General features: G+C 41.3%; 2 protein-coding genes across 3 annotated transcripts in view; one reads left to right on the top strand and one right to left on the bottom strand.

Moving 5' to 3' along the window:
• Positions 1–9,613, bottom strand: part of atad2b (ATPase family AAA domain containing 2B) — a 70,298-nt gene extending 60,685 nt beyond the window's left edge. For both annotated transcript variants that reach the window (XR_006007670.1, XM_041958786.1), the window contains exons 1-15: positions 9,456–9,613; positions 7,510–7,676; positions 7,123–7,154; positions 6,865–7,012; positions 6,234–6,333; positions 6,000–6,129; positions 5,694–5,843; positions 5,454–5,529; positions 5,141–5,242; positions 4,794–4,905; positions 4,437–4,552; positions 4,092–4,266; positions 2,866–2,954; positions 1,500–1,659; positions 51–141 (exon numbers count right to left, since the gene is read on the bottom strand). Coding sequence is in view for 1 of the 2 variants with exons in the window: in XM_041958786.1 (XP_041814720.1) it covers positions 51–141; positions 1,500–1,659; positions 2,866–2,954; positions 4,092–4,266; positions 4,437–4,552; positions 4,794–4,905; positions 5,141–5,242; positions 5,454–5,529; positions 5,694–5,843; positions 6,000–6,129; positions 6,234–6,333; positions 6,865–7,012; positions 7,123–7,154; positions 7,510–7,676; positions 9,456–9,554 (1,747 nt within the window). In the remaining variant the exon portion in view is untranslated. The remainder of the gene's footprint in view (positions 1–50; positions 142–1,499; positions 1,660–2,865; positions 2,955–4,091; positions 4,267–4,436; positions 4,553–4,793; positions 4,906–5,140; positions 5,243–5,453; positions 5,530–5,693; positions 5,844–5,999; positions 6,130–6,233; positions 6,334–6,864; positions 7,013–7,122; positions 7,155–7,509; positions 7,677–9,455) is intronic.
• Positions 9,614–11,758: 2,145 nt separating this feature from the next.
• On the top strand, positions 11,759–16,981 carry ubxn2a (UBX domain protein 2A). Its single transcript, XM_041958961.1, has 7 exons — positions 11,759–11,856; positions 12,246–12,308; positions 12,643–12,745; positions 13,103–13,212; positions 14,317–14,454; positions 15,252–15,413; positions 16,106–16,981. Exons 2-7 carry the CDS (start codon positions 12,265–12,267, stop codon positions 16,287–16,289), a joined length of 741 nt encoding a protein of 246 aa, XP_041814895.1. The 5' UTR covers positions 11,759–11,856; positions 12,246–12,264; the 3' UTR covers positions 16,290–16,981.
• Positions 16,982–17,401: the final 420 nt, after the last annotated feature.

The raw sequence follows: 17,401 nt of genomic DNA, 5'->3' as shown, positions 1-17,401 counted from the left end.
AAAACCTTTCAAAAATATTTTGTGGCCATACACTTTTTTTTTTTTCTTACCGACACATTTTTCTGCAAGTTCATCTACAAATGGCTCAGCCAATTTGGGATTCCAGTCCCGTGTGTGAATCTCCAAGATGTGCTTTCTGGCCTGAACAGAGGATTTGGGGTGGACAAAGGGAAAGAGACACAACAAAAACAGAAAAGGCAAAAGTCAATAGATGAGGGAGTTCAAGCCCTGTGCAGCCAAAACAACATTTCACAAAACACTGGGAAGATAGCAAGTTAAACTGCAACAGTGGCTGCCACTTCTAGCAAACGTAATGTAAATGTAACCTTTGATTTAACGTTTCATTTAAATACTACGTTATATAAGACAAGAAACAAAGCATGACAATGACACCAAGGAAATCACATCAGAAATATTATTAAAACCATGTTGCTCATTTTAACTCTATCTAGAACTGACAACAGCAAGAAAAAGATCAAAATGGAATGAAGTGTGTGAGGCAGCTCAAGTGAAGGGCTCGCTAACACTTCAGCACAATGCGCCCTTCAATTCATTGCATCGTCTCCACAGGACTCTGCTTTGATAAGCAGACATCAAGAGCAAAGCGGTCTTTGTCACGAATCAAAAGCAACAGTTTTCAGCATCTTTCATCACATCTCCCCTTCTATTCAAAAGACACAACCAAGCCAGATTTCATACAGGTTTCTAGCAGCTTGGCCAATAACCTGGAGGGAGTTGAACTTGAATGTGGGGAGAGGATCGCTATTTGCACAAGAGGAAGGTTTTTAATCAGTCAGAGCTCACTACAGGCGAGCCTTGCCGGCAACGGCCTGCAGATTAGGCTTTGATTACCAATGATCCTACTGTGCGGACAAACGATGCAAGGCGACCCATTAGACAGGCTCGATGGGGAGGAGTCACCTACACCGAGCTTTTTATCTGATTCACTGTCACTTTCCACACATATAACACTGTTTTGTGCATAGCAGAAACAAAAAAACAAGAAGTCCCCCCATGTGCAAGAATAAAGCAATCAGTTCTACATAACAATAAATTCTTTAAAATTGATTTTTCATTTTCCAGAAACCTAATGAGCATCTGCTTTGCCACTTGTTTGTTGGATCAAAACATTCAAACAGTGAGGAAATAATAGTTGAGGAGACTCTTAATAGCCAGAGGAGAGCATGTACTAATTTTGCTGCATGACTCTTTGGGTAAAACACTAATTACTTCTGCATTATACTGAATCTCCATCTGCCAGTGCATGTGAGTGCAGCATTGTATGTATAACTGATCCTTATACAAAACATTGCATTTTGTTATCTCACGTCTGGACTGAGAAATTTTGTGGTGCAACAACAACTTAGGTACAATGCTCCTACTATGAAAAACGCATCCACTAAAAATCCATGCACAGTGAAAACGCGGCTTTGCATGTGTGGTTGTGTCCATGAGCATGTGTCCACTGTACACAATATTGATGTTCCACGCTGTCTCACCTTCTTGTCGGGCAGGCTGAACAGAAACTCCCGGTCAAAGCGTCCAGGCCTCCTGAGTGCCGGGTCGATAGAGTCAAGTCTGTTTGTAGCACCAATGACCACTATCTCCCCACGACTGTCCAAGCCGTCCATCAAGGCCAGCAGAGTGGACACAATAGAACTGGACAGAGGAGAGGAGGTGGTGTGACAGAATGTAATACATGCTTTTTAGTATACAGCTGTATCAAATCTTATACACAGAATTAAATCAAGTATAAAAAGTATAAAAACTGCCTAGATTCATTGCAAGACAAAATCTAATTTGACTGTACATACGCTATCGCAAATACATACTGCATGAGTTAAACACACACATGCACACATGCACGCACGCACACACACACAGACACACACACAGACAGACACACAGACACACTTTTTGACATTTAGAGCCCAAATATTTTTTGAGACTGAGACAATATTGACTTGGGTCATGAGTCAGCACTGACCAAAACAAGATTTTTTTTTTACCAAACAGTGCAGAGAGCTGATTTATCAAACATGCATACTAAACAAAACAGTGTGGGCCAATCAAATATCAACAGTTCTGTTTCCATGTTGAACAGAGCTTCATGCATGCATTTCCCTCTAATGGCAGAAAAAGGAGAGCATCTATAATCTCAGGCATAAGCACATGAATAAGCTTTGGTCCAATATTGTAATGTCACATTTCAGTTACAAATATGCCATTGTCTACATGGGAACCATTTCTACAAGGATCAACTGCAAGCTGTGTTTGCATAATAGGATACTTCCTCACCTATAGCTCATACTGAAATGTTCTACATCAGAAAGGAATTTGTTATGATTTCCAATTTCCATTGCTATTGTGGACTCAAGTGTCACCAGTGTGAAGCACCCAAATCCATATCCGGCCAATTTCATCCAAAATCAACGCTGCAGTGCCAGCAGTTTTTAACCTGCATTTCCAGAAAACATGCGCCACCTATTGGCAAGGACAGTAACAGCAGCAGCAGATGTGTTCAAAAGTAAAAACAGCTGCAATTTTGACAGTTTCACCACTGCATGTCACATCTGTGAAGAACAGTCAAGGCATTTTTAATTGTTTTTCAAGCTGTTCATTTTGTGTGTCTGTAAGAAAAAAATAATTGTGTGTGTTAAGAGGTCAGAGTTTCTGAGTGACCAACAAGGCAACTACATGAAGCACTTAACAATTCTATGATTTCCACTTTTATAATTACATACATATGATCCAAAACAACTACAATATAATAAGTGCTTTGACACTGGACCATGTGAAGGTTAAGTGTATACGGAATAATCGCACGTTTTTTTGATATGTGGGTTACAACTACATTAACCTTACCTGTGTATCTGGTCTTGTCTGCTGGAGCGAACAGGAGCCAAACCATCAATCTCATCAAAGAAAATAATGGATGGCCTCATCAGGTAAGCCTGATCAAAAGCAAACATAAGACCAAAACCAAAGCATTATGCTCACTGAAAAGAAAATATATATTAATGCTGGCTGGTAGGGTCGGGTGGTATGACGGTATACACAGTATACAGATTTGACAATACCCTTTCTGCTGCGGGAACTATTTCTTAAGTCGCACTTACACACTGTCATTCATAGTGTATGCACTGCTATCCACAGCAAGCAAGTGGGCCTGTTTATGACACTGCAAATGTGGCTACTTCATACTCTTTTCTGCTTGCCTGTATATTGCTTTCTATTCTTTTGTTGATTTTGCAGATGTGTCTACATGTAGTACTGATATCAGCACAAAAACAGTCATTACAGAGCCATCCTCCTACACGCTCTACCCAAGCGCCACCCCTCACCTTAACCAAAGGGAGTATTTCCAGTAAATGAGAACACATCTCACTCAGACAAATGTGCTACATGTGTGAAAGGGCAACTCTGGACAATGTTCGGACCTCATTATCTGAACATTCACATAAGAAACATCTTTAGTATCTCTGCTATATAATCAGGGGAGGCAGCATGTTGTGCCACTCCAGCTATAAGGTCACGTGATCTAGGCAGCAGGGCTGCTTACGTCCTCACGTGACTATTGCATCTCTGCTGAAGGTTAAAGCTTCCACTTTGAAATAAAGTTAGTTTTACTGCTTTGAGTCTTTTGTTTTTAACTCAAGTGTTGTCTAATGTGAGGCAATTATTTTTTTTGTGTGGGAGTTCAAAATAAAATATGAAAATAATCAAATGAACTTTGGTACGGTATGTTTATATTAAACCATGTCTTTATAGAATTTACATGACAACTACCAGGTGGCGATATAAAATCATATACACCGTGATAGAAGATTTTGGACATATCACCCACCCCTACTAACTGGGTTCAGTTTACCTACACAAGAAGTAAATTTCCTTAAAAACTGTAAAAGCAGTATAACAATATTAAGTTACAATAGCTAGTGCACAAGAAATATAGGAACTGAATATTGTGCTAGCAGCAAACAACGTGCTTTCTAGTTACATTGTGAAGTCAATTCAGGTCAAGCTACGGTTATTAGGACATTGTCCAAAGATTGCCATGAAATCGCCTGTGTGCTGCCTAGGTGTCTCACCTGGTCAAAAAGCAGGCGTAGCTGGCGTTCTGATTCACCGACCCACTTGCTGAGGCAGTCGGCTCCTTTCCTCATGAAGAAGGAAACCTTCCTGTCTCCGTGGCTACACTCATTGGCAAGCGCCCGTGCTACCAGGGTCTTTCCTGTCCCTGGAGGGCCATAGAACAAACACCCTCTAAAAAGGAAGTGAGAGGAGATGGATGGACTATTTAAACATTTACATGTTTCACATATCTTGTAGCTATGCACCAACACAAACATAAAAATGTCATTAAACTTGTCAGAAAAAACAACAAAATTCAAAACCAAATTCCTTCTTGGGATACGCATGTTTGTTCTTCTCACCTGGGAGGCTGAATCTTAAACTTCTCAAAGATCTCAGGGTAAAGCAGTGGGAACACCACCATCTCCTTCAGTGATTGAATGTGATTACTGAGGCCACCCACACTGTCAAATCTCACCTGGGAAGAAAACACATATGTTTAACATTCACTTGTGCAAAACTGAGAATTTTTGAAAGATCTTAAGCAGGAAGCCTCTCTGTATGGCTACAAAATTAATTGATTCGTATAATTAAAGTTCTCCATTCAAAGAGTTATTATGTTTAATCTGCAGCTCATAAAAGCTTGAACATTTCCAAGTTTTAAGACTAAAACTGTGCTGCTTTACAGCTTTTTGGTATTTAGTAGCATTGCCACTCACAGAGCTATCAAGGTTCATGGGATCCACATCAGCTAAGCTGGCACCCACTTTCACCCGATCACGCAGCACCCCACTCGCCAGGTCTTCTGCAGTTAGGTTCATAGGCAAACACCTGTGAAAAAACAAAGGACTGACATAAAAGATTGCATCCGAACAGCGCAAATACCAACTCACACACAAAGACAGCGCAACTGTGACTGATACAGCCCTTGTGCTGTCAATAGTCCTAGATTCCAATTACTGCATAGTTCCTTTAAAATACTACACCAGAAAAGTGCAGTGAAAACCAAAACAGAGAAAGATCAAAGGAAGATAAAAAGGTAAAAGAAAGAAAGCGCAGACGTCACCTGTTCCTAGCCCGGGCCATGCTCTTGCTTTTTCTCCGCTCAAACCGCTCTTCATCAGAAGACGAGGTGGTGTCACTGCTGTGAATGGCATGTTTCTTCACTCTGGGAAAGTGTGACAATCTACAGTCAGTGTCACGCCATTACACAGTCACATTTTTTAATCAGCAGAGACCTTTGGAAGTGTAAAAAACTTTTTTTTAAACCACAGCTCTGGCTTCATTAGTCATGGTAGTGAAAAAGGTGCTTGAGAGTCACACATAGTAACACATTAAGCATCGTATTTCACTGGGATTATTCACAAATTCTTACCAACCTTATATGGCTTCTTCTTGCTGGGGATCTGTGGGTGTCAAAAAGTGAGGGGTTGCTCTGTTTTCTGTTCACAGGCTCTGAGAAAGCAAACACAAAGCGACTGGTTGTCACACAACAAGCCTCTAAAACAGTTTCAAAAGTGATTACACTGAAAGAAAACCATTAAATAAATGTGTCACTAACACAGCTAAACACAATGTATACACAAAGGTTTGATTCAAAAAGGACAATCAACAATTACCAATAGGTGGTGCCTCATATCTCTGTACAGTCTTTCGCTGCCTCAGGTTATACGGTCTGTCATTTTCCTCTCCAACCTCTTCCACTTCATCCCCTTCATCATCTTCATCATCATCCTCTGCATCATCCTCCTCTTCCTCACCGTGAGAATCTGAAAGTCAAAAGTGTAGTTTTCAAACTTCAGATAAGGAAACTGTGAATAGTACGCTAAGCAATCAATATGTTTTGATAGATTCAGTTAAAGAAGAGTTGCTTCTCTCACCGTCTTTCCAATGAATCATAAGTAGAACATTAGCAAGAAACTGACCTTCCGTCCCTTCCTCTTCTTCCTCCTCCTGCTCAGTTTTGCTCATGACTTTGTGGTGTGTAGGCATGCTGAAAGTGCTCCTGCGCATGGATTTCCTGCGTTTCACTCGGGAATACATGTCCATGTTTTCCTGGAAAAACAGGGCCTTTGTCACTTACTGTATATTCACATTAGATTATCAAACAGTGTCACGCACTAGCTCTGGGTTGTGCATTACAGCAGAGGTATGCTCACCTCCTCAGTGTCTCCAGTCCACATGCGAAGTCGCTCCACCTCACGGTTCTGTCTGATGCTGCTGATGTTGTCCATCTCCTGAAGGACAGCCTCAGCAGTGCTGCACGAGCGCACACACACACACACGCACAAAATGTGACAACCTGAAGGTACCTTTACACAGGTGCAACATCAGCAAACAATTAATGTCTCATAGATGTATACAGTATCTGCAATGTCTACAATGCAGCTTGAGACAGTGACATTCTTATATAGCTTCTTTACTCCAAAGCATGGAATCTGAAAAGACAGAATGACTATGCTACAGTGGCACAGTCCTAACTTTCATCTCTAATTTGAGGGTATTCACATTCATATTAAATGAACAGGTGTGCCGGACTTGACTGCAGCACTGTTCAAAAATTGGGGGGACTGGGTATAAATATTGCCACTGTCCAAATACTTTAATTACAGATTGTGCTGTTTTGAAGGAAGCAGACGTGGACAACATGGCAACCAAACCATACTTTTCTCATGTACAAAGGAATCCAATTTCATATGTTCAAAGATGAATAAAGTATGCTCCAATCAATTCTCTTCTGGTAGATGAAATATTGCAAAGAAAGGTGTCAGTAGTGTGACTGCTAGCTACCTGTTGACCAGTTGGTCAAACAGCAGGCTCTGATTGAGGTGTTCAAATTGGCTCTTCCTCACCCGGCAGCTCCTCTTCAGCTCCACATGGCCATTCATGTGAGAGTGATCTCCCCCTCCACTCTCCTCATTCGGGTGACTCATATGGCCTGTAGCATCAATAAAAAATTTAATTATTTATTAATTCTTTAATTGTACCCCTACCACATGCATGTGTTCAATGTATTACTTTTAATAAGAGCAAAAAGAATTGCATTACCATGACCATTTTGCATTATGCGAGAGGACAACCTAGAAATAAAGCAACAAAGTGAAAATTGTGTATGGACATCTGAAAAGAAGACTACAATTAATCACATAATACTGTTTGGGAGCTCACATTTAATTACAATATGTCATGAGAAAGAGATCTGACTCAACAGCAAAAAGCTGTCCAACCTAACTCTGGTTTATGTCAACTTTGCAAACTTTGTACAGACAAACTAACTCTTAAATCAAACTTTGTCCCAGAAATTATTAGACAGTATACTTCTGCCAAAGAAAATGTAGCAGTGTACTAGTCTATCACTGTGCTGCACATTATTATGCACCGTTTACTATCATTCAGCAATACTAATGATGAGTGATATAAAGGCCAGCAGCTGACCTGGTGCGGTAGGTGGGAATGCCCCAGGTGACCCTCTGGCCCTTTGTCTGAGGGGACGGGGAGGTATCACTGGAGCTGGGCTCTGAGGCAGTCTGCCGGCGTGTTCGCTTAGAAGGGGGAGGCAAGCGCGGACTGCTGGGGCTGCTCACATCACTACTGGGCTCCTTCTGATGAACCAACATTTCATTAGTTTAAGAGAGGAAGAAGGAGCGAATGCAAAAATGACAATCAGAACAAGAAAGCAACAGAAAAAGACAATACCTAACACCGTGACAGAGTTTGACAAACATTTGCAGAAAAAAAATTCACCCCATCAATCATTGCTTAATATTCTGGCTTTACACAAACAACAAGCATGAGCAAACTGCTTAAGTAAAAATCAAATCTGTGACACCAAAAAAGACTTCAAGGACAGAAGAAGACAAGCGCTCCAAATAGCAAAACCAGAATATTGTGATGAGGCAGGACATCTTGTACCCGTCTCCTGAATGCATTCTCCAAATCACAACAGAGCACCAAGCAGACATATGCCCTTGATGCTCACGCCCTTCACAGCTTAACCTCCCTGCTGATATGAGAGTCTATCTCACTGTTGTCATAGGCAACTGTCTGCAATGCCTGCAGAGGGGTTTGTCTGACTGGCTGGGTAGAGAGATGCAGACAGACTGGAAAGTGCAAAATGTACTAACAGTGAACAAATACACAGTTGTGGCCTGACGGGTGCACCTTGACATCATTCCTCATTTAACTCATTTTCTAAACACTGTCACAAAGCGGTGGTCTCCCTTAGCAACAAGTTTTTTACAAGGTCTACACACATCCAACGGACGGAACGGTCGGGAGGTTAGTGTATAAAAACTGAATCACAATATTTGGAAATAACATTGTGAAAGTTTAAGGTTTGTCTCTCTAAAAGGTTTTTAATCACAGATCGCACTGCCATGTGTCATCAGTTAGCCTGGCTTGCAATCTACAGGACTGGACGTAAGCCAGGAATGACTTGAATTTCTTCAACCGCAATTCAACAAAGTATAGACCTTCGCCAAACAGCCCATTAAAACTCAAGAATGTGCTAATGACTATCGATAAATTATCAGATCGGTGAATTATATTGTTCGTCCGTGTTAAGCGCTGTAATAATCGTAAATAAAGCGGAGACAGGGGACCTCTTGCCTTGCATAATCTCAATGTTTACATTATGAGACAAAGACTGTCAGACAGCTTGTAGGTCAGACGATCAGAGTACAACTAAAGGCTACTCATTTAGTGCACGTTGCGAATAAGCAGGAAAAATGGCATTCGGTATCGGTAACTGCGTTTAAAACATTTATTGGGACAATACACTATATGTGGGTCTTTGGGGCATTTACACCAGAAAGTTCACCAAGTTCAGACTTGCTGAATATGGGACTTGAGCCAGCCAACTGTTTTGAACCTGGGACTCCCTTCCCCCACTGTAAGCTAGCTGTCGAGCTAGCTACAACCTACAAACGTTAGCTTTACTAAAGCTTTATCTCTCTATTTGAGAAAATATTAACGCCAACACCTCAAGGGCGCACACATGAAGTAATGGTAATGGGCTCATGTGAAACTCCCAGTTGTCTTTATTTGGAAGGTTAATTTGTGGAGACAATAGTGAAACAAGTCAGCCGGGCAAAATTGCCAAACACAAAGGGAACTCAAGTTGGGGCTAGCTGGGAGTTAACATCGCTAGCATGTAATCTGACAGCTGGACAATTCGTTCAGTGCGAACGACACGCGTATGAATCGCGGCATTAAAGACTTTTGTGGTGTATCTGCGTGACTGAGCGGGTGTCAAGTTCAATACTGCCCGTACTTTGCTGTGAATAATACATTATGTGGAGCACCTTGAGGCCACGGCTACAGCTACCTAGCCAACTAGCAGAGCCAGCTAGCTCGCCGGCAAAGAAAGGAAACCGGCTTACATGTTCCTCAGAGTTTCGCTCGTTTCTCGACGACGACCTAGTCCTCGAGGAGATGAAGGGGCCGCTCCCCGGCCGTGAGCTTTTCCTTGTGTTCACCATGTTTTTTCCTTTTGTCTGCCCTTACTGAATCTCCCTAGCCGGCTCCAAACGCTGCCTCAGTGAGCGCAGCATCGAGGCGCCATTTCTCTCTCTCTCTCTCTCTCTCTCTCTCTCTCTCTCTCTCTCTCTCTGTCTCTATCTGTCTCCCTCTCTCTCTCTGTCTCTATCTGTCTCCCTCTCTCTCTCAAGTGTATCTGGTGGTCTGTTTGGCAGGTGCATACATTTTTGCTGACTGGACTACTACCACAAAGAACTACTAACATAGTTCTCACATGGATACTATACAAATATCACATAATAATCAACAGAACAGTTGTGTTATGTTGTTATGGCTGAAAAAATATGTGAACTTGACAGTGACTTTAAGTTTTTATTTTCTTGTTTTTAGTGGAGACAAGGTGAGGAAGCTGGCAGGTAACAGCTGGGCGCACACAGACTACAGTTTACTGGAAAAGTTGACAAAAAAATGTAGACATGTAAAACCTGGACTGGAGTCATTAGCTTCATAACTATGGAAATAATAACAAAGACCATTATGATTATTGCCTCAGCTTTGCAGACTACCTCAAACACAGACTGAATATTAATGACTATCAAACTTGTCGTTCTTTATCTAACCTCAAGGCATGTAGTCCTAGTTACATTAGTTATGACAATCATTCTCCACTCTTTCTGTTTTCACCACTACTCCTCTTCTTGTACCATTTGGTTCCCACTTCTTAGAAATATGATAAATATATGGAACATTATAACATCTGTCAGGTACAAAAACCTGCAAAGATGATACAACAATGTTTTTGTTAATCGGTCTATACTGCAGGTGGGGCAATATTAGTGGAACGTTGAAACCTTTGATCGTGAAGTAAAAGTGACATTAAATAAAACTGTAGTATGCCAAGGATTTCTAACGATATGTTCCAGAGCTCCTGCGGGATCACTTGACCCAGGTTTAGGGACCACTGCTGAAACCCAAACCTGTGTGGCTATACTATTTCTGGCCTGACTGAAGTTGCAACTGTGCTTGTCATCTGTTTATGTTTTTGGTTTAAGCTATTTTTTGTTTTGGTTTTTTAGAGCAAAATATTTTATTGTATATTGTTCATTTTGTTTGTGTGCATGAAGACATATTGAAACCTTTCAAATTGTAATGTTTTCTAATGCTGTTAAAAGTGTGTTTATTAGTGTTTTGCTATTAGTGTTAGTGATTTTCTGCTCCTAGTGGTCAATATGAGGTAAGACAATGTCTAGATAGTCTGCAACGTCCCTTACTGGAACCCTTAACCGCCTGGAAATTTGGTCACCTTTGTGTGAATCGTTAATGATGGTCTTGTAGTGTAACACATCCCATAAGTCTAAAAACCCATTGGATGTAAAAGAATAGTGACATGCTTGCATAAAAAGATAAAGTGAATTTTTCAGAGGTCAGTCAGCTGCTCAGTGTTCCATCTAGTCTTCTATAGAAATACATTAATATAGCACAGAGGATGATAATATTCCAGATGTGATCATTAAAATCTCACTGGAGATGCTCTATATGTTTCAATAAAACATATACATTTGTGCTTAAAGATAATGATCAGTTACTTCTGAACATTGGACTACCTTCACATGTTTATTTATTGTCAAAGGGACGTTCTTTCTTTACTGGGTAACCCTCAGGACAGAACACTGGCATTGGACACACCCCCTTGGACTCAGGCTACATCGACATGGACAGTGGTGGATAGACCTGAACTAATCTGTATGTGAAAGAAACAGGGTGTTTTTTGATCTAGCCTGGATGGCTTCTACTTTTTTTCTTGTTGTTGTTCTACTCTTCCTTCCTGTGTACTGTACGTACATTTGTTATTGTTTATTTATGGTTCACTATATGTCGTATTACTTCTTCAATATTAATGGAAAAATGAATACAACTCCTTAAGGGAAGGAAGGAAATGCATATTTTACTGCAATGCAATAGCACAGGGATGATAACGTATATAATAAAAGCCTAATTATTGTCATTACATCCCTCAAATAGATAGATAGATAGATAGATAGATAGATAGATAGATAGATAGATAGATATTTGTAGTGTGTGTGTGTATCAGGTGTCTTTCCCATGCAATTTAATATTGTATCATCAGATCTAATTGGGATTGATGAGGATGTGCTGAGCTCAGCAACAGTACTGGGTCGTTACGACAAGTGAGGTCGATTTACGGCGCGTCGACGTCACACGTATTGCTCAGCAGAGGAGACGCTGCCTGAAACTTATGGCTGCAGATGTGTAGCCCGGGATTAACTGCCAAAACACGGACTGGTAAATCAGCATTTGACCTTAACCTTAATACGGGCATGCAGATGGGCATTTACTGTGTGTATATGTGTTTATAATCCCTGGTGTTCCGCACAGGGCCTCTGTCGCTGGCTGTGTGCGCGTCCATGGCGTTCAGACGCCCACTTACATAATTAACGATAACGTTACAGGCTGCTTGGCTATTTATCGTTAAGGTTTTACTGTTTTATTATAGAGACGAGATCGGTTTTGCGGCATTTGTGGCAGTAGAATTCACTAACAATGCACACGCGAGTGCCATATTCATAATAAACCGTTGAGCTAATATTGTTAGCTTAAGACACACCAAACTTGTCTGTAAAGGTCATCAACCCTTTCATGACTGTTTCTTGCTTCACTTGTCATTTTCTTAGATGGAAAACACAAAACGTCATGAAAGAGGTTGACACTGTGGGGGGAGAGAAAGATGGACACTGGTAAGTGACAACACATTAGTATCAAATTATTCCTTTTTTACCCTTTGAATCTCTCATATTTAAATGGAGCAGTTGAATTTAAGAGTTCCCGGAGGTCATAAGGTCCAATTCAACTCAACCACTGGATTTTATGTAGATTTGTGTAACTTGTGCAACATCCAGAATGAGAAGATCAATTAGGTTGGACAGTAATGTGTCAAACCTAAACACTTAATATAATTTTTGTGGCTGAGATGTCAATATTGCAACGATTCTGTACAATACTGCAGGCTGAATTCAATAAGCTGTATAATGACTGAATTGCTCACATGTCTATTTCTTAATGGGTTGTCAGTGAAGAAAATGAAGAGGAGGCTCCGATGAGGCGTAGTTTCTCGGTAGAAGACCTCCTCGATGAGGTGGAGAAGATCTGTTACGACGCCTCAGGGACATCAAAGGTGTGACGCGGATTGATCTCACTAAATCTTCAGGGCCACGTCCCTGCAAGTGTGCACACAGGAAAACTTCATTATGTCCACAGGCATCTTTTGAGATTGTTGACAGTACATTTGTAGACATATATTCTAAGAATAAATCAAAAATATACTGTACATATATGCTACAGAAGATATGTATTTAATAAATAACAAATGATTGTAAAATTGTTTTTCTGGAAGAGCAGGGAAACACATTTAGGTTGGCATTTTAAAAATGTAGGTGACATTGCCAGGCAGAGCTGGCATGTTAACACCTGTGTGGCCGGGGGGGGGGGGTCTTGGGATGATCGGGGCTCATTTTTGTGGGCTTCTTTCCAGGTGGAGATGGTGGTGAGGCTATGGAAGGACGGCTTCACTGTGAACGATGAGGAGTTTCGCAGCTACTCGATACCAGAGAATCAAGACTTCCTGGATGCCATCAAAAGGGGGTGAGTGGCACGTCTATCAAATACAATTTTACAACCTTAAAGCACAAAATGACAATAATATCTTCAGCCCAGACAGGGTTGTTGATTGATATCAGTGACTGAACAATTACCTCGACAAGTGCTGAGATTTCTGGCTTTTAACAGCTCTCCTTCTGGCCTGAAACAAGCCGATCTGTGCCTCTCACACTGTCAGGCAGGTAAAGATGGAGGAGAGCGCTTCGTGTGATGGTCAGATATTGCAACACATATTATTCTCCAGCTGATCAAAGGCAAATGATAGAGCAGCGTTTCTATTATTGCTTTTGTCTTTTATTGTTCTTCATCAGATGTTTCTGTTGGCTCTTGGTTGTACAAAGAAAAGGTATCTCGTGTCCATGAAAAACAAATAATTCATTCATACTATTTCTGAAGTTAATAAAAAGATTATGTGACAACCCTGCGTTAAAGTATGTCCCTGTCATGTAAGAGGACGTGTGCACGATGTGGGTTTGTGAATGTAAATTCAGAGCTTTGATATCATTCAAAGAGACTGCAGTTGTTCCACAGTCATTACTGCTACAGAATTACAGAACAGATTACACGAGTACCAGTGAAGTTTTATTTTCAGTTCTCCCTGCATGTTGACTCTTTCTCCGCTTGCACTTTCTCGTTTTCTCTTCTAGACAAGACTAGTGTTACATTGTTTAAATGCCAACGCAGGTCAGATGGACCACAGACACGGGTCGCTGTGTTTGAGTTCTCTGGGTTAGGTTTTGCTGGTTTGCAGTTTTCAGATATGACTTATGCTTAGAAATGGTGGTTCATGTTTACTTTTAAGAAATACATATGCGTCACATTACATGATAAATTTACTGTATACATGCAGTGTATATAGAGAGAGAGCTGAACCTTATGTGTAGCTCAAATGTAACATAATGTCTGTCCTTGGTTCGATCTTACAGTCAAATCCCATCAGTCCCCACAGGGAAATTAGCAGTGAAGATGTCCCTCCTACAGACCACAACCAGGCGACATAAGATAGATAAAGCATAATGTTCCTTAGTGCTCATTTGTCATATTGATTGATCTGACTAGACGCCAAGCCTGATCTTTAATTTGTCCCAGGGAGCTTCCAGCAGAGTGGGAGAGCAGAGCAGAAGAGGAGGAGCTGGAGATCAGTGTGGAGGATCTAACGGAGGAAAATTACGTTCCCAAGAAAAAGGCCTTTCACCCCTTCAGCGGCCGAGGATACCGACTCGGCAGGTAAGAGAAATCCAACGTGCACATGACAAAGATTATTTTCTCCCACACCATCAACGATGTCAAATCAGTCACAAAGTCCTCTACGCTGCAGTTCAAACGTTTTTGCAATACATGGTCCCATGTCATTTATATGGTTCTAAACTTTCTCTGTCCTCTGAAAGATGTTGGATTGTCAAGATGATTAACTGATTAAGGAGATGATGTTTACAGATATGAGATTCTTATCCACCAGCAGTAATACAAGGCATAATTTCCTCCCTAAAGGCAGAAGTATAGAATAATATATAATAATATTACCAAGTAGAGGCAAGTTAATTTATGTATCATGCTTAAAAACAACCTGAGTTGACCAAAGTGCTTAAAATTTTCTATATGTTAATGCATGGTTTGACCTCTTTAAAAACAATCATTTTGCAAATAACCATCTAATAATTGTTATAAATAGCCAAAATGCACCTGTTGAGTTGATGTTCTTGCTTTCAAGTAGTGTCTGTCTTAAGTCTCAGGTTCCAGGGTGCCATACCACCCTGTACCACTAGGTGTCCTTCTAAATCCAGCTATCAAAAACCCACATGCAAATCTGACCAGCAGACAGTCAGCCTGATGAACTGAAAGCCTCAACATGTTCCCAACATCACTGTATGAATACTAAACTGTCCAGAGACTCCCAAAAATATTTTGCGTGAGATTGTGTCTGCCTGCACCTCGCAGCGTTAAATGAGAGAAATATATAATGCATATGTTGTATGTGCTTTAAACTGAGTCTTAATCTGCTATTTTCTCCTGTCCATCCCCAGCGTTGCACCCAGAGTCGTGGCCAGGTCACCATCTGTGCACGAGGATGGAGAATCTCTCCCTATTCCCATGGTAACACTAGACCACGCCCTTCCTGTTACCTCCCTGCAGATCTGGTTGGCTGACGGCAGGAGATTGGTGCAGAGGTTTAACCTATCGCATCGGTGCGTGTTGCAATGTCAAGGCACAAACACATCTGAGCTTGACATATATAATATCTACATTTTAAAAACAGACTTGTTCTAACCCTACTCCTGCTACACTGTCTGCAAATCCCCTGATCTCAAGCATCGCAGGAAAGAAGTAGTTCATGGAATGACAAAAGATTTTTGTTTGTACTAGCTTGGGAGGTGGTGAGGGGGTTTGTTTGAGGATTACGTAATGCTTTGTTCTAGTCTGCTGGAGTTGAAGGCACGGTGCATGTTATATCCCCTGCCACAGTGCACGGGGCTGCAGAAAACATAATCTGAGATGTAGCGGCGGAGTGGATCCATAAAATCCCCGGAGAGAGATTGCGTAACTCAGATGCAGCATTTATATAACAGAGTTTGTAGTTTAAGGATAGAGAGGACTGAGCCCCGCCAACCTTCAGCTAGTGTGTGAGGAGTAGTCCTGCCATAGGATCGCTCGTCTTTGCTGGGTCGTGATTAATAATAGATTATGTTACTAGTATAGTGGCTCTGAGAGAAACCATGTGTCACAAGAGACAGTAGAGTATTTTGCCGGTAATGCTTTGCTCACTGGAAAGGAACAGACATGAGGAATAGTTCCAACTCTTTCTTTGCCTTTATTCTGTTTTTTTTTTTTTTTTTTTAATTGTCGTCTTTCTTTAATTCGGTCTCTGATTCTTTTCTAGGATCACAGACGTTCAAGATTTCGTGGCACGCTCCCAGAGGAGCTGCCCACCTTTCGTCCTGACGACATCGCTTCCTTTCCGGGAGCTCAACGACAAAGAATTAAGTCTAGAAGAGGCAGATTTGGCCAACGCTGTCATTGTCCAGAGACCCCTGAACACACAGGCTCCGTTCGGACACTCCTGACTAAAAGGGCCCTCAACTCACAACCATTTATCCCTTTCACTGATACCTCACCATGACCCCGATTGCAGTCTGAAGGCCTCCAATAGCTTATAATGTTACTTTATCAGGCTGTTTGTGCTGCATTTGCTGATTATTCTCCCCCACAGTATATTAATCTCTGTGTGGGATTACCTGCAGTCTTAATGGAGATGTTGTCAGTTATTTATCGCCACCGTCACAGGCGCTCCGGAGATGCTGTTGTCAGTGCTTACTTTGTCTTCTTCCTCTGGAGGACAGTGTTTACCTGCCAACAGATCTCCCCAAACCCCCAAACTCCAGAAAAAACTGTCAGGGCAAACCAGCTCTGTCGCCCGTGCAGATGGTCAGCCATGTGTGTCCATCTGTTGGTCTACCACATGTAACCCTCCCTCCTTTCCCTCACACACACACACACACACACACATACACACACACCACCAGCACCGCCAACCAACTGTCCAAAGTCTTCCCAAACTGTGATCACCAGGTTTTCTGCACTATTTACAGAAAAATAAGTGTTTGTATCGCTAAGTTTGTATTGAATGAACATACTGTTTTATTTGCACATTGTTATGGTTTAAAAAGGTGACAGCTTGTTATTTATGTTGGCCTGACTGTTTAGGTCGTTCAGTTTTTACAATTTTCTGCGTTTTCTGTGCATTTGCCTTTGTTTTTTTTTGTTGTTTTGGGGGGGGGGGGCGGGATCATTCAGAATGTACAGCGTATTGTTTGATTTGACTGCATCCTTTAAAGACATATCATAAATCAAGGTACAATAAAAACTCTCCTCAAAATTCTGCAGATGTTTATGTTCTTTTCTTTGATATAAAAGAAAATCATGTGGTTTGTTTCTAAGCTAATATCAAATGCTTAAGCGCTTTCAAATTCATAGTGCTGCTGCCCAGGTGTGAGGACTGCTGACTGCTGATTTGATAATTAAGGCATCCATCGGCTTGAAGTGATAATTATCATGTTGATTATGGCATGACACCGAGCAGCACCTTATTTCCTGGTGTAACGCAACATCTGTGCTGTCGTTACAGATTTAATGGGGATTTAGATTAAGAAGGCAGGGAGGGGCCACTGATGCCAAA

This window comes from Chelmon rostratus, chromosome 18, assembly GCF_017976325.1.
Source record: "Chelmon rostratus isolate fCheRos1 chromosome 18, fCheRos1.pri, whole genome shotgun sequence".
NCBI lineage: Eukaryota > Metazoa > Chordata > Actinopteri > Chaetodontiformes > Chaetodontidae > Chelmon > Chelmon rostratus.
Note: the sequence above shows the minus strand (reverse complement) of the source record. Positions and strands in the feature narration are given on the sequence as shown.

What these genes read in the sequence shown, in the direction of transcription:
- ubxn2a (XM_041958961.1), top strand. Translation starts at nt 12,265, where the DNA reads ATGAAAGAGGTTGACACTGTGGGGGGAGAGAAAGATGGACACTG. An exon ending in ACGCCTCAGGGACATCAAAG is followed by an intron (nt 12,746 to 13,102) that starts GTGTGACGCGGA and finishes GCTTCTTTCCAG; the next exon opens with GTGGAGATGGTGGTGAGGCT. An exon ending in CTGGATGCCATCAAAAGGGG is followed by an intron (nt 13,213 to 14,316) that starts GTGAGTGGCACG and finishes AATTTGTCCCAG; the next exon opens with GGAGCTTCCAGCAGAGTGGG.